Here is a 14,208-nt window from a genome sequence, read left to right as displayed (position 1 = left end):
CCAATTATGTCGATCCTTTGAATCTTCTTCCCCCTTAATCTTGACCAAGATCAAGGTTATCTAAGAGCTTCACTTTGATTCCCTTCTGCAGTGTCTTGATTCCTTGAACTCCCCGTTCCTCAATCGTTACACTCAGCCGAATCCTCAATGAACGCCTCTTGATAAAAACCCCCAAGAACCACCCGTCGTGGAGGACAAAACCCGCAGATTTTATTCACCAACAAACCCCACAAACCTTCACCCACTAGGAATCTTCAATTCCGTTCCATGGACGTTATCGAACTCATCACTAACCCGCAACGCAAGAATGATTATGTGTAATTGTGTTGGAGATGATGAAGAACGAAGATGAGAAGCGTTTGTGTATCTTTCAGTCGTTGGTGTTGCTTGAATAATTACCCTTGCACAATATATATGATTGCATAACAGTTAGAACCAAGAAAAACTGATTTTTGAACTTTCTTGATCAGTTAGGTCGACCACTTGTAGTGCTTAGGTCGACCTAACAGAGCTTGCAGAATTTTGCTCCCAGTTAGGTCGACCTGTTGAAGGAGTAGGTCGACCAGAATCCTCTTCTGATGCATTCTGGGGACATTTTCACAGATTAGGTCGACCTAGTTGATGTGTAGGTCGACCTAACAGGCTGGTATGTAGAATTCATCAATTTAGGTCGACCTAAATGATGTGTGAGTCGACCTAGCAGGGATATATGAATTTTTCTCCATTTTAGGTCGACCTGGGTTGATGGTAGGTCGACCTAACTGCTGTTTTTCTGCATTCTTCTTGTTTTGCTTGTGTTGAGGCAACCTATAAACATATAAACATAATGGGTTGACCTATGAGAGATCAATGCTTGCTTTTCTTTAAGTTTTCTGCTTCCGTCTTGTTGTTTGAATGCTTATTTGAGTTTGCCATGAATCAAAAACATCTTTGAGTGTAATCTTGTATTCACATGGTATTTGAAGGGCATTATTCCCGGTGAAACTCTTCAGATACCTATGTGACCTTTGTCCATCTTCACTTCTTCTGTTTTCAAAAAAAAAACCATTAACTGTTTATCATATATATATTCAACTGTTATCCACCAATTGCTGTTGAGGCTCTGTACATACTTCTTCAATGGCCTCCACTCCATCCAGGTTAGGCTTTACAAGCTTTCCATTTACAGTCTTTATTTAAATTACTATCAAATATAAACTGTGCATATATTTGTTTAGAACTACGTTTGAGTGTAAACCCTAGGACAATTAAACTATATATATATTATAGGAATATGGCCTAGGATTGAGAATGTCTTCCTGGTGAAGGCTCTTTCCTAATTAGAGATCTGTAGTTCAAACCCCCAAGATGAATTATTCCCGGTGAAACATCTTGGCAAAAACCTTAGAATCCAAAGAATAGGACACATCCACCCAAAGAGGAATTATTCCCGGTGAAACCTCTTACCCATTTGCTTAAAGCCAAAATAAGTTCAAAACCACATAGCTTTCTCTTGTGCTATAACAAGGACCCTCGATGACCCTCGATTAGCCTCCTCTTGGGCTTTGTACAAGGACCCACAGGCTTCTTAAAAGCATTTCCAGCTTCCTCTTGAGCTTGTATACAAGGACCCATCAGGTTTCTTATAAACATAGGAACAGGTCTTTAGTCACCTTTTAACATACCCTGGTGAGTTTCTTCCAATTTAAACCAGACTTTAAACAAGCTAAGTTTGTCTCAATTTTACATTGAGTACACCTTTTGGAATGAGAGACATGGACAGTCTCTGTCACCCTTATCTTCATCAATCTTCCTTAGCAGAGTCTAGGATCCATGTTTGCTCATCCTCAGCATGTGTCAGCCTTCATCTTGGGCTTTAAACAAGAAGTCTCACTAGATAATCTTTCTGCCAATCATCTTAACAAAAACCCCTGGAAAGGGTTAGCCTCCAAAATCATTCTTTCATTTTAACAAAAACCCCTGGAAAGGGTTAGCCTCCAAAATCACTTCAAAAACCAAAGATTCATTCTCTTAGGAGATAATTTCCCCAAAAGAGTCAAAACCCCTGGAAAGGGTCAGCCTCCAAAAACATGACAAAAATCAGTCTTTTAACAGACAATTTCTCCAGCTGAGTCAAAAGCCCTGGAAAGGGTTAGCTTCCAAAAAAAAATCAGTCTTTTAATAAATAAATCCTTCAATAGAGTCAAAATCCAACAAAAACAGTTAGCCTCAACCTTTAGCTTCATACAAGGCACCAAAACAATAAAACTCCCCTGTTAATAGTCAGCCTCAACCTTGGGCATTGTACAAGGCAGATAATAGAGTCTCCCCTAGTGAGTCCTTCATTTTTCAGTAGCCACAACCTTGGGCTTTGTACAAGGTAGATAAACCATATGTCGTGTGTCAAAGATTCCCAACATCTAGGATCTTTTCCCATAGAGTCATCCATACTCAGTTTATTTAAGAGTCAGCCACAACCTTGGGCTTCATACAAGGCAGAAAATAATATTTCCCCTAGTTAGAGTCAGCCTCAATTCTGGGCTTTGTACAGAACACCAAATAAAACCCATCAAAATAGATTTTCCCTAAGTAAAGTCAGCCTCAATTCTGGGCTTTGTACAAAACATAAAAATCCCTTGTAAATTAATCCCCAGTGGAGTTTTTTCTCCCAGAGTCATAATAATAATCAATCAATTAAAAAGCCTCAAGCTTGGGCCTCATGCAAGCCAGCTAAAGTCAAATCTTTTATACAATAGATAGACATAGCTTATCTCTATAGAGAGATATTTTTACTACTCTACCACATTCAAACAAACGAACATTACACATTTCAATTTCAATCAAAGTCTCCCATTTAGGACTCTGAAAGACATGCTCTGGCACATCCCCAGACTTGTACACTTTCCCTAATTTGGACGAGCATCTTTCTTTCATTCAAGAGATACTAGCATACTTGCAAACACATAAGTAAGGTCACTCTCTTAATGAAATGAATCCAGTTATTCTGTCACTCTTTCAAAATGTTTGTGGTAGAATAGTACAAATACCTCTCTGTAAAGATGATTTCATGTCTCTTTACTGTAAACAGAGATTTAATTCAAAGCTTCAACCTTGAGCTTCAAGCAAGGCACCCAAATATAATTAATAATCAATTAGTTCCCCGAACTACATTAAGCTCTGACTTCCATTAGGGATATGTAGGCATGAGGTTCACAAGGAACCTCAGAGAGCTAATAAAATACCAAAAATAGTCTGTCTGTCTGTCTGTCTTTCTTTTATTCAATTCAATTCCTTATCCTAACACAAAGGAGAAACTTTCCCAATCATTAGCAGTAAACACAATCACAATGACACAGAGAAGGTTCCTGTAGAGTACTACAGATATGTAGGGTGTTTAAACACTTCCCTATGTATAACCGACCTCCCGGACTCCAGAATTTCTAGTCTAGGTGTAATCCCCACACTTAGCAAACTCCTAGGGTTTAGTTGAGATCTTTTTTCCCCTTTCCTACTCGTAGGACAAATAAGAAAGTTCGTGTGATATCGTAGGAAGAACTGAAATAAAATTCATCCCACCACAGGCGCATTCTCCTTCCAAATTTCGCGTGAAGGGTCTAGCGTGCCGTCCTCCCAAGTGAAACGGGGAGTTAAAAAAAACGACACCACATCTCCCAATCATGTTATAACAATACAGACATCAATGCAAGACTCTATACATGTGGTACCATACATGGGCTAAACCCATCTGACTGATCTATTCATCACCAAGATATAACCCAACCGGCACAAATTCCATACAATAGGAATTATGCCCACCATTTGATCCACAACATCACCAGGATCCATCAACAAAATGCATATGAATGAATGCACACATATGACATACTTCTAACATCACCGATCCGATGCATCACATCATCTCATTACAACTCACTATTTCATCACCAATAAGCATGCACATGTCTTAGCAATCATTCAATCATATCACACATATTCATGTCAAGAACCATCCAATCACAATGAAGATCAATATAGTTTCATCACCATAATAACACATTGCTACATTCACACATATATGTACACAATGCTACAATTCATCATTTAAATTAAATCAAGATTTAAAATAAAACCGGCCACTACCCATTTCACCAATTCATCATATAAAGCTCTTAATCAGCTCCGCAAGGCCCAAGACGGCACATAAATCGGACGCTCGGATCAAAATTTATGGATATTTGAAAATAATCCAATTTTTAAAAAGCTTCAGTGGTAACCGGTAACCTCAATCCAAGTAACCAGTTACTGCCTGACGAACAGGCCAAAAATCCCATTCGTAAAACCGGTAACCGGTTACCTCAATTCCAGTAACCGGTTACTGCCTCCCAGACAACAACAACAACAACACCAAAACCAACAGTGCTAATTCAACTAACTTCATCATATAATTAACAAACATCATAGTACATAAGTCAAGTAACATCATGACACAATTAAATCTATTCCTTAAGAATATCATATTTATTGTCAATTCACCACAAGGCATCATTATCAACTCACACGGATCGAATACGTACAAACAATTATATCTAGCATACAACATCATTATCAACTTATACGGATCGAACACATACCACAAGCATAAGTTATATTAAAAAAATTTCTAAGGGTTCTCAATCCATTTTTATAAGATAGGAATTTATTTTAGCTTTCCAACGGTCCAAACGGCACGTCTATCGGACTTACAGACCAAAAGATACGAATTTTCGAAATTCTAAAAATTTACCTTAACATGCAGGATAATGGGTTACCTCATTTCAGGTAACCGGTTACCTCAGCCCAGAAGTCGTTTTTTTCACTTTTCGCTCCCAGGTAACTGGTTACTTCATCCAGATAACCAGTTACTTCACTGACAGAACCAAAAATTATGTATTTTAATGGTGTAACTCCAATCCTTTCACCATCCAAACATCCCTAACATCTAAATATCATCCCAAAACGTCCCAAAACATTTGCAGCATAGAAACAACACCAAATTAAAACAATCACTCTAACACATTTCTACCAAATTTTAGATACATTAAACATCAAGTATTATTCATAATTAATCAATTTCATCATATTCATCAATTTGACCCTAAAGGTTCCAAAACCCCAAAACCACAATTCATACAATTGAGAACAACAATAAACATAATCAATCCCATTATCCATAAACCGATAATAGACGCTAATTGGAAATAGTCACCCCTTACCTTAGCCAAAAATCTTGAATCTTCCTCTTTCTCTATGCTCCTCTTCCTCTGCTCTTTTACGTGTTTCAGTCTACTCCTTTTTTTTTTCTAGCTCCTCTTCTCCCAATTTCCTTTATTTTATGAAAATATCATATCTTGGTAAAAGGCCCACTAGTTAACACTTCCCTTTTACTAATTGTCACACTGGCCCAATTACCTTATTCTCATATTTTTCTCAATTAAATCACCTGATTCCAAAATTCCAATTAATCACAAATTAAATAATTTAAACTCTAATTAAATTAAATAATGGAAAATATGGGGTGTTACAACTCTCCCCTACTAAAAGAGTTTTCTTTCTCGAAAACATACCTTAAGTAAATAACTCAGGATAAAAGTCCTTCATTTGACTCTCCAGCTCCCAAGTAACATTTTCACATATTGGTCCTCCCCAAGCTACACTCACCAAAGCTATCTCTTTACCACATAATTGTTTCAACTTTCGACCTTCAATTCTCATAGGCAATGTCTCCATAGTCAAGTTGTCCTTTACCTGTACGTCATCCACTTGGGTTACATGAGAAGGATCCACATTGTATTTCCTCAACTGAGACACATGGAACACATCGTGTAAATTTACAAGCATCAGCGGCAAAGCAATACGATAAGCCATTTCTCCCACTCTTTCCGTAATCTGAAACGGATCAATAAAACGCAGAGTCAACTTTCTTGACTTCAAAGCTCGACCAATACCTGTCATAGGAGTAAATCTCAAAAACACATGATCTCTTTCTTGAAACTCACGAGTTCTCCGCCTATTATCATAGTAGCTCTCCTGGCACGTCAAACAAGAATAAACAAACTCAGCAATTTCTTTCTTCATTCCAGGCCAGCAAACGACTTCTTCAAATCCTGATACATCTTGGTAGCACCAGAATGAACACTCAATCCACTACGATGTCCTTCTTCAAGAATACTCTTCTTAAGCTCAGCAACATCAGGAACGCAAGCTCGATCATCAAACCTCATTATACCATTCATGTCAATTCAAAAATCACCTCCTTTGCCTTGGTTAATCAAAGTCAACCTATCAACCAAATCACCTTCCGCATGCTCTCCTTCGCTCTTAGAATATATTAGAATGTCGTCTATAAATACCACAGCGAACTTGTCGAGTTAAGGATGAAAAATTCTATTCATATACTTCATGAAAACACCAGGTGCATTACTAACTCCAAATGGCATCATTGTATACTCGTAATGCCCATACCTCGTTCTGAATGCAGTCTTCTGAATATCGTCCGTCTTCACACGAATCTGATGATATCCAGACCTCAATTCAATTTTACTAAATACACATGCTCCAACCAGTTGATCCATCAAATCATCAATCCTCGGCAATGGATACCGATTCTTGATAGTAACTTTATTCAGTTGTCTGTAATCCACACACAATCTCAAAGAAAACTTACTTCACTTAACCAGAATTCACTCTTCGATAACTTAGCATAAATTTTCTTCTCTTTCAACAATTCTAGCTCGATTATGGGATGCTCTGTATGCTCTCCCTTGTTCTTGGAGTAGATCAGAATGTCATCAATAAACACTACCACAAACTTATCAAGATAAGGATGAAAGATTCTATTCATGTACTCCATAAAAACACCAGGTAAATTAGTCAGTTCAAAACGCATTACTATATACTCGTAATGACCATACCCTGTCCTTAATGCAGTCTTATGAATATCGTCCGCTTTTACACGAATTTGGTGATACCCACACCTCAGATTAATCTTACTGAATACACATGCTCTAACTAGTTTATCCATCAAGTCATCAATCCTCGGCAATGGATACCAATTCTTGATAGTAACTTTGTTCAACAGTCTGTAATCCACACACAATCTCATAGAACCCTCTTTCTTCTTTACCAACAACACAGGAGCACCCTACGGCGAAACACTCGGACTAATAAATTCCTTCTCAAAGAACTCTTATAATTGACTCTTCAATTCAATCAACCCATATGCCGACATACGATATGGTGCCATCGACACAAGTTTAGTTCCAGGAATCAAATCAATAGCAAACTCTACTTCTCTCTCATATGGCAACTCTCTCACATCTTCTGAAAAAACTTCCGGAAATTCACATACCATTGGTAACTCACTACTCGCCAGCTTTATTTTTACTTCCATCGATGTAAACAACATAAACACAGCAACATCGTCCTCAACAGCTTCACTTACTTGTCTAGAAGTCATAGCCAAGTTCTCAACACTAACAACATCAGGGAAAATAACGGTCTTCGCAAAACAATTGATATGAACCCGGTTGAATTCGAACCAGTTCATCCCCAGAATAATGTCGAGTTGTTCTAACGAAAGGCACACTAAGTCCATCCTGAACTCCCAACCAAAAATATCAATCGGACAATTTAAACAAGCAAATGAAGTAGTTACTGAACCAGACGCAGGAGTGTCAATAATCATACTTCCTTTCATATAAGATATTTCCAAATTCAATCTTTTAGCACAATCCAATGAAAAAACGAATGAGTCACTCTAGTGTCAATAATTGCACTTAAAGGTGTGTCATGGATAAAACACATACCTTTAATCAACCGATCCTCAGGAGTAGTCTCTGACACAGACAAAGCAAAAACTTTTCCACCAGATTGGTTCTTCTTTAGTTTAGTACACCGTGGGCTGATATGACCTTCTTCACCGAAATTGTAGCAAGTCACAGTCTTCACTATGCAATCAGCAGCAATATGATCCGCTTTACCACATTTGATGCACTTATTCTCTTCACTCTTTCACTCATGAATGCGATGTCCAGACTCACCACACTTATAGCACCTAACAGGAGAATTAGAGTATCCCCCACTAGGCCTTTTCCAACCACCAGATTTCTGATTGCCTCTGCCATACGGTTTACCTTGATCCATATGTTTCATTCCTCTTTTATCAACCAACTCGTGAGAGTTGGATGACTTTGACTTGTTAATATCTTCCTTGAAGATCCTACTACAATCAACCTAATTAGCAAACCTGCAAATTCTCTGGTATCTGATACCCTTCTTAATCTCATCATAGAGGTAATTTTCAAATTTGATGCACTTAGAAAATTCACTAGCTTCATCATTGTTGTAGCAACTATAATACTTAGCCAGCTCAACAAACTTGGAAGCATACTCACTAACAGACATGTTACCCTGTTTAAGCTCCAGAAATTCAATCTCTTTTCTTCCCCAAACATCTTAAGGAAAATACCTCCTTAGAAACTCTCTTCTGAAGACATCTCGAGTAATTTCCCCACCACAAGCTTCCAGTTCAGTCTTGGTAGCAACTCACAAGTCATCAGCCTCTCCAGTTAACATGTGAGTACCATATCTTACTTTCAGATTTTCAGCACAATCAATCACCCGGAAGATTCTTTCAATTTCTTTAAGCCATTTATGGGCACCTTCATGATCGTACGTGCCTTTGAACAACGGGGGGTTGTTCCTCTGAAATTCTCCCAGTTTCCTATTAGTACCAATTCCATTTCCGTTGGGATTTCCTCCCAGCACACCAGCAAGCATTCCTAAAGCCTCAGCAAATGCATCATCGTTCCTTCCACCTCTTTCGGCCATTGTTCTGATAATTCACAAAAAAATCTTCATTAGAACAACAGTATCGATAGTGTTAACTCAAACTAGTCGTATACAAAGGAATAATTAACAATAAGACACTGGCCACAACGACCGACTATGTTCTGATACTACTATTGTATCACCCTTCTAAACCCCTACGGATTACAAAATAATTTTATGAGTAAAACATGTAAAAAGGATGCTACAACTCCTTAATAGCTAATTCCTTCCACAAATCGCCTTTTGTGGGTTCCAAGCGCGCCATCTAAGCACTGAATTTGGGACAATCCAAAGGTGAAGCCATCCGGAAATTTCTGTCAAAATAACGCAGGGAGATAGAGTCCACAGAAGATATCAACGATTTGGTTTCTTGACTAGTCGGGAAAAAGGCATCGTCATCGGTGGTGTAATTCTCAGAAGGTGCATTAGCAGGTAAAGGACCTAAGAAAGATAAGGGTTTTCCCTCAAGTTGGAAAGGAATTAATACCTGAGATTGCCAAATTTTTGCTTTCTCGTTTGAAAAGGGTGGCTCTGGGACGTAGGGTTTGCCGTCAACATGGTGGATTCCATAAGCTTTTGCCAAAACAGTTTGTGGTTGAATACTTGCCATTGATGAGTGAAGAAGTTTGTTTCTGAGTTTGATAAAAATAAATGTATTGGAAGAATATGAGAGTAGTAGGAAACGAAAGAAGAACAAATGTTCTTGAAGCTAAGCTATTTATAGCCAGTACGTTGTGGGAAAAAGAAGTGGGAAAGTTTGTTTTTCCTAAAGGCCAAATCGTGTCAAAATAAGGGACACGTGTGGCTAGATGGCTGCAGCAGCGTGAGGGTCCACCGCTGCCATAAAAAATGCCATCATGAAAAATTTAATGAACCCACGTCTCAAGATAGAAAAGCGTGATACAGGGTCATGATTGCATGACGTCACGGAAAAGATGGAACAGTAGCTTCACTTTATGAAGTAGTGGAAACGTTTAGGTCGAAATAGAGGTTTTCATAGATGCCATTATCTCATAAATCGACAAACTGAAATTCGAAAATGGCATCTCTGGGTGGCATTTTGTTACCCTAAAAATTCTTAAGGTATAAAAGGGCACAGTTCCCAACTGATAGTCTTAAGAATTAAGGAAAGGTTCCTACAAGTAAGGATTTATGTGGCAGAAAATGCATAGAAGGGTCGAAGTAAATGTGTGTCGAGAGGAGATACAAGTCTAATCAACCACAGAGGTTTCCCATACTTAGGAAATTATCATATTTCGTCCTTGACAGATGTAAGCATCGAAGCCATGAGCGGTTAGCTCACAAGGAGTCAAAGGCGGGAAGTTTCAAATTTTAAATATCACAGGCAGTTATTTCACAAGATCGTGCGTTGTAAGCGCCAAACGCACAAAAAGATCTCACGAGACAGTTGCTTTAAGCTTTGATTCCAGCCGTGGATTACTATAGGCGGTTATCTTTGTAAATACTATAAATAAGTCATTCTGATGTAAAATAGGTGTGTTCGCTGTTATATTCAAACTGCTTGCTGAAACTCTGCCCAATTTCCGGCTTCAGGAAAAAAGAGTTTCTAAGTGTCTTGATGTACGTGAATCACCACCTTTATTTCAATGTAAAACCTTTATGTTTTAATTGTGTATTTTGAAGCTTTAACTTGCATTTTATTCATTGATCAACATTCGTTCTATATTTTTATGTTCACAAAAGATTCAGTTTCTCCTTATTTCGTGTAAAACAAAATCTGGATTCAATACCTCCTGTCGATCACGAGTCACCATAGTAGGTCAGGGTCAGAATATCCAGATTTGTCAAGTTATTAAGTTTAGGTTTGTTCCCGTCGGTCACGAGTTACCTGTCGGTCGAACCTAATCCATCGTGTGGAAAGCCGTTGTACTTGTTCCTTCAGTCTTAGAAAATTGTTTCTTAGGCTAACATCATCGACATAACCAGTACAATTTCAATACCTTAGCACTTGTCTCAAGATGAATTGGTCAATCTTGCAAGTAACCTTTTGTTTAAGGCTTTGGGAAGACCAGCGGTTGCTTACCAATTTCCACAGTAAACACTACCTCTAGACCATTAGAACTTCTTCATATAGATCTATTTGGACCAGTGAAAACTGCTTCAATAAGTGGAAAGAAGTATGGATTAGTGATCGTAGATGACTATAGCAGATGGACATGGGTGAAGTTCCCTAGACACAAGGATGAGTCACACGCGGTGTTTGCCTACTTGTGTAACCAAGTTCAGAATGAAAAAGAGTTTAGAATTGTAAAAGTCAGAAGCGACCATGGTGGAGAGTTTGAAAACTATTGATTTAAAATATTCTTCAAAGAAAATGGCATTTCTCATGATTTCTCTTGCCCTAGAACTCCTTAACAAAACGGAGTTGTAAAACGCAAGAACAAAACTCTACAAGAAATGGCCAAAACCATGATCAATGAGACTAACATGGCTAAACACTTCTGGGCATAAAGGTATTCCTTTCTGATCCTTTATGTTTAAATCAAGATGAGCTTATATATGGTATCTTCTTCTGATCAAAGGAACCAGATATGTGAATTTTCATTCATAACCATAGAGCAGTTGTTGGAGCTGAATATTGTGTCTCAACCACAGTGAAATATGGTCAAGAATGTGTATTGTCCTAGTTGTTATCCAGAAAGGGTAGTGTTGTTTGGAATCAAGGAAGTCTGATGAATCTGACTAATTCAGTGTTATGTCATGACTAAGTCTGTTCCATAAACCTAAATGAGGGAATCTCCTCTATAGGTACAGACTATGGCATCCATCATCTCAAAATCAAAATGAAAGTCTGAAGAAAAGCTTATTGAGATGTTGGATATTGTATTCCTTGATATTTCTGGATGTTGCTTATAATTACACTCTATTGTTTCCACCCCAAGTACTATGAATTAGATGTTAGAGATGTTAACCAAGAACCATGAAGGATGATGTCATATCAGATGTTACAACATCATCTCAAGGTCTTCAGTTATTTGAAAGTATTTTTTTGCCAAGAGGAAAATGTATAAGTGTGAAGAGGTAATCAGTCAGAATGATCTAGTGTGAGTAGTCAATTCTAACTGACTAACTAATAAGTACTCTGACGGGAGACTCGGTACTTATTATGTGTAGAACCTGGATGCAAGACTGTGAAGAAGAAATCAGTCAAGATAAACTAGTGTGAGTAGTAAATCCTACTGAGTAACTAATAAGTACCTTGACGAGAGACTTAGTACTTATTATATGAGAAGCCCTTCCAGTTGTGTATTCAAGGACTAGTGTGAGCTAAATGTTAACGTTCATTGTTATCATCACAAGCTTAGAAAGTGTGGCAATGGTATCTGGTGAAGCATACTGATTCTGTTAAATATCTTGATGGGAGATGGATATTTGCAATATCTGTATGAAGAGAAGAAGTATGTGGTAAAGAAAAAGATCTACACAAAAATACATCATCACTACTGTTGAAGACACCAGAGAGATAAGGTTCAGACTTATCTACTGAAGACTGATTTATGGTTACACAATTACAGTTTCTTCTGCTTCAAGTTGCAGAGTGTGGCAATCTGAATCTTGTGTAGCAAGCAAACTGAAGATTCTAAATTTGGAAACTTTGATAATTCCAAATGAAGGGTGCTTCAAGGACGAACATCAAAGATGTCCTTAATTTGTATATCTCAGGGGGAGTAAGAGAGTATGAAGATCAGCAAGGACAATTTTATTCTGCTTCTAATCAAATGGAAAGTCTCTCAAAGACTAATCTTTAAGCCTGAAGAACAATGCCATACAAGATGTCAGAACATAACTCAAGACATGTTTTGTACTTGAAAACCAGCAAGGGTCATTCTTTGGATTATCATCTAAAACATGTATTGATGGTGTATATCACTTGTTCTGATTTAATGCATGTTCCAACCATTGCATAATTCCACCTGATGCAGTTCTTTTTCAAATAACATCTCTTGATTAAGACATTTGTTAAAGTCCAAGTATGTTGTTTAAATTCCTCAAGTTTCTAGAGTCTTTTTTATTTCATACTTTTGAGTCTTGTTTGAGTCTCTCATGTCCTTCTTTCGGATATGGGTAAGTTTAGAGTCTATATAGGTTATATTTGTCAACTTGTGACAAACATAGGGAATAAGGGTAGTGTTCAGACATTGTTTAGTCTGAGGTCATTCTTTGCAGTTGTTTTGTAAAGATATTTTTTTCAATATTAGAGTCTTGTTTCGAGTTATGAACATAAATTGTTTCTCGTGTTTTAAGTCATTCTATAGAGGTATGTTGTCTCTATGGATAATCCATGTGTTTAATTTTCCGTTAGTGAGTATCCTCTTATGCTCTAAAAGAGGATGTTGTGTCAATTTGTGTCGTAGCATAGTTCTTAGTTTGAGGGGGAGCATTTAGTATTTTCTTCCTCATGTGCATCATAGCCTTAGTTTTCTCCTTCTCTACGAAGATGATATCTGTGATGTTATGGTTCCTATACTATAGTGAGTTCTCCTTTGAGAAAGCCTTTGTCTTATTATGGCTAAAAAGGGGGAGAAATGGTTATGTTATGTTATCTCTGAAGAGCACTTTTAAGGGAGAGAAACTTTGTGTGATCTGTGAGATCCTTAAAACAGATAGAGAACATTGGAGTTGGACCTACCAGAAAGATGTCCTAGTATGATGTTTCAACATCATAAAAGAAGACTGAAGACTGTCACTTGTAAAGTTTGAAATATCATAAACAGTGACTACTAAAGACTTCTAAATTGCTGCTGCTGAATTGTAATGTTTAAACCCTTGTATTTTTTATGCTTCTTTAATACAAAGGTTATGTAAATTAGTTTTACCCAAAATAAGTCAAAGGGGGAGATTGTTAGTGCTTTTGAGGACTGGCTTTATGTTTGGTAAAGCTAATTTAGCAGCAATAGGTTAAAGAAAGCCCAACATTTCTTATTTTCATCCATTTGGAAGTACTTAATTAATATTAATTACTAAAGATCAGTTGAACAAGTTTGATTCTAAGGCACAAAAATGATTAATAGGATACTCTGAACGTTCAAAAGCCTACAGAGTATATAACACTGAAACACGAATTGTGGAAGAGTCAATAAATATAAGGTTTGAAGATAAGCTTGGCCCTCAAAAGTCAAAGCAATATGAATCTCTTACAAATATAGAAGTTGAAATTGTAGGTACTAAAGTTGTTAGTGCTTTTGAGGATTGGCTTTATGTTTGGTAAAACTAATTTAGCAGCAATAGGTTAAATAGAATTATAACTTGTAAGAGAAAGCAGGTTGAAGTTCTATTTAATGGAGAAACATGTTGTGTTGAAATGTTTCAACATCTGGAACAACATGTCGAAGAAGATGT

General features: G+C 37.4%; 1 protein-coding gene across 1 annotated transcript; it reads right to left on the bottom strand.

Annotated features, from left to right (window-relative positions):
• Nucleotides 1–7,204: 7,204 nt before the first annotated feature.
• LOC131635962 (uncharacterized) lies at nucleotides 7,205–8,847 on the bottom strand. The gene is made up of 4 exons (XM_058906597.1): nucleotides 8,638–8,847; nucleotides 8,058–8,250; nucleotides 7,824–7,964; nucleotides 7,205–7,671 (listed from the first exon to the last, which is right to left on the bottom strand). The coding sequence occupies exons 1-4, from the start codon at nucleotides 8,845–8,847 to the stop codon at nucleotides 7,205–7,207; spliced, it is 1,011 nt and encodes a 336-aa protein (XP_058762580.1).
• Nucleotides 8,848–14,208: the final 5,361 nt, after the last annotated feature.

The sequence above is a fragment of the Vicia villosa genome, unplaced genomic scaffold (genome assembly GCF_029867415.1).
Source record: "Vicia villosa cultivar HV-30 ecotype Madison, WI unplaced genomic scaffold, Vvil1.0 ctg.001600F_1_1, whole genome shotgun sequence".
NCBI classification, from domain to species: Eukaryota; Viridiplantae; Streptophyta; class Magnoliopsida; order Fabales; family Fabaceae; genus Vicia; species Vicia villosa.
Note: the sequence above shows the minus strand (reverse complement) of the source record. Positions and strands in the feature narration are given on the sequence as shown.

Coding starts and splice junctions, on each gene's coding strand:
- LOC131635962 (XM_058906597.1), bottom strand. CDS start 8,847: ATGGCCGAAAGAGGTGGAAGGAACGATGATGCATTTGCTGAGGCTTTA. Junction 7,965..8,057: donor TGTTAGGTGCTATAAGTGTG/GTGAGTCTGGAC, acceptor CTGATTGCATAG/TGAAGACTGTGACTTGCTAC. Junction 7,672..7,823: donor TGAGGATCGGTTGATTAAAG/GTATGTGTTTTA, acceptor CGTCTGGTTCAG/TAACTACTTCATTTGCTTGT.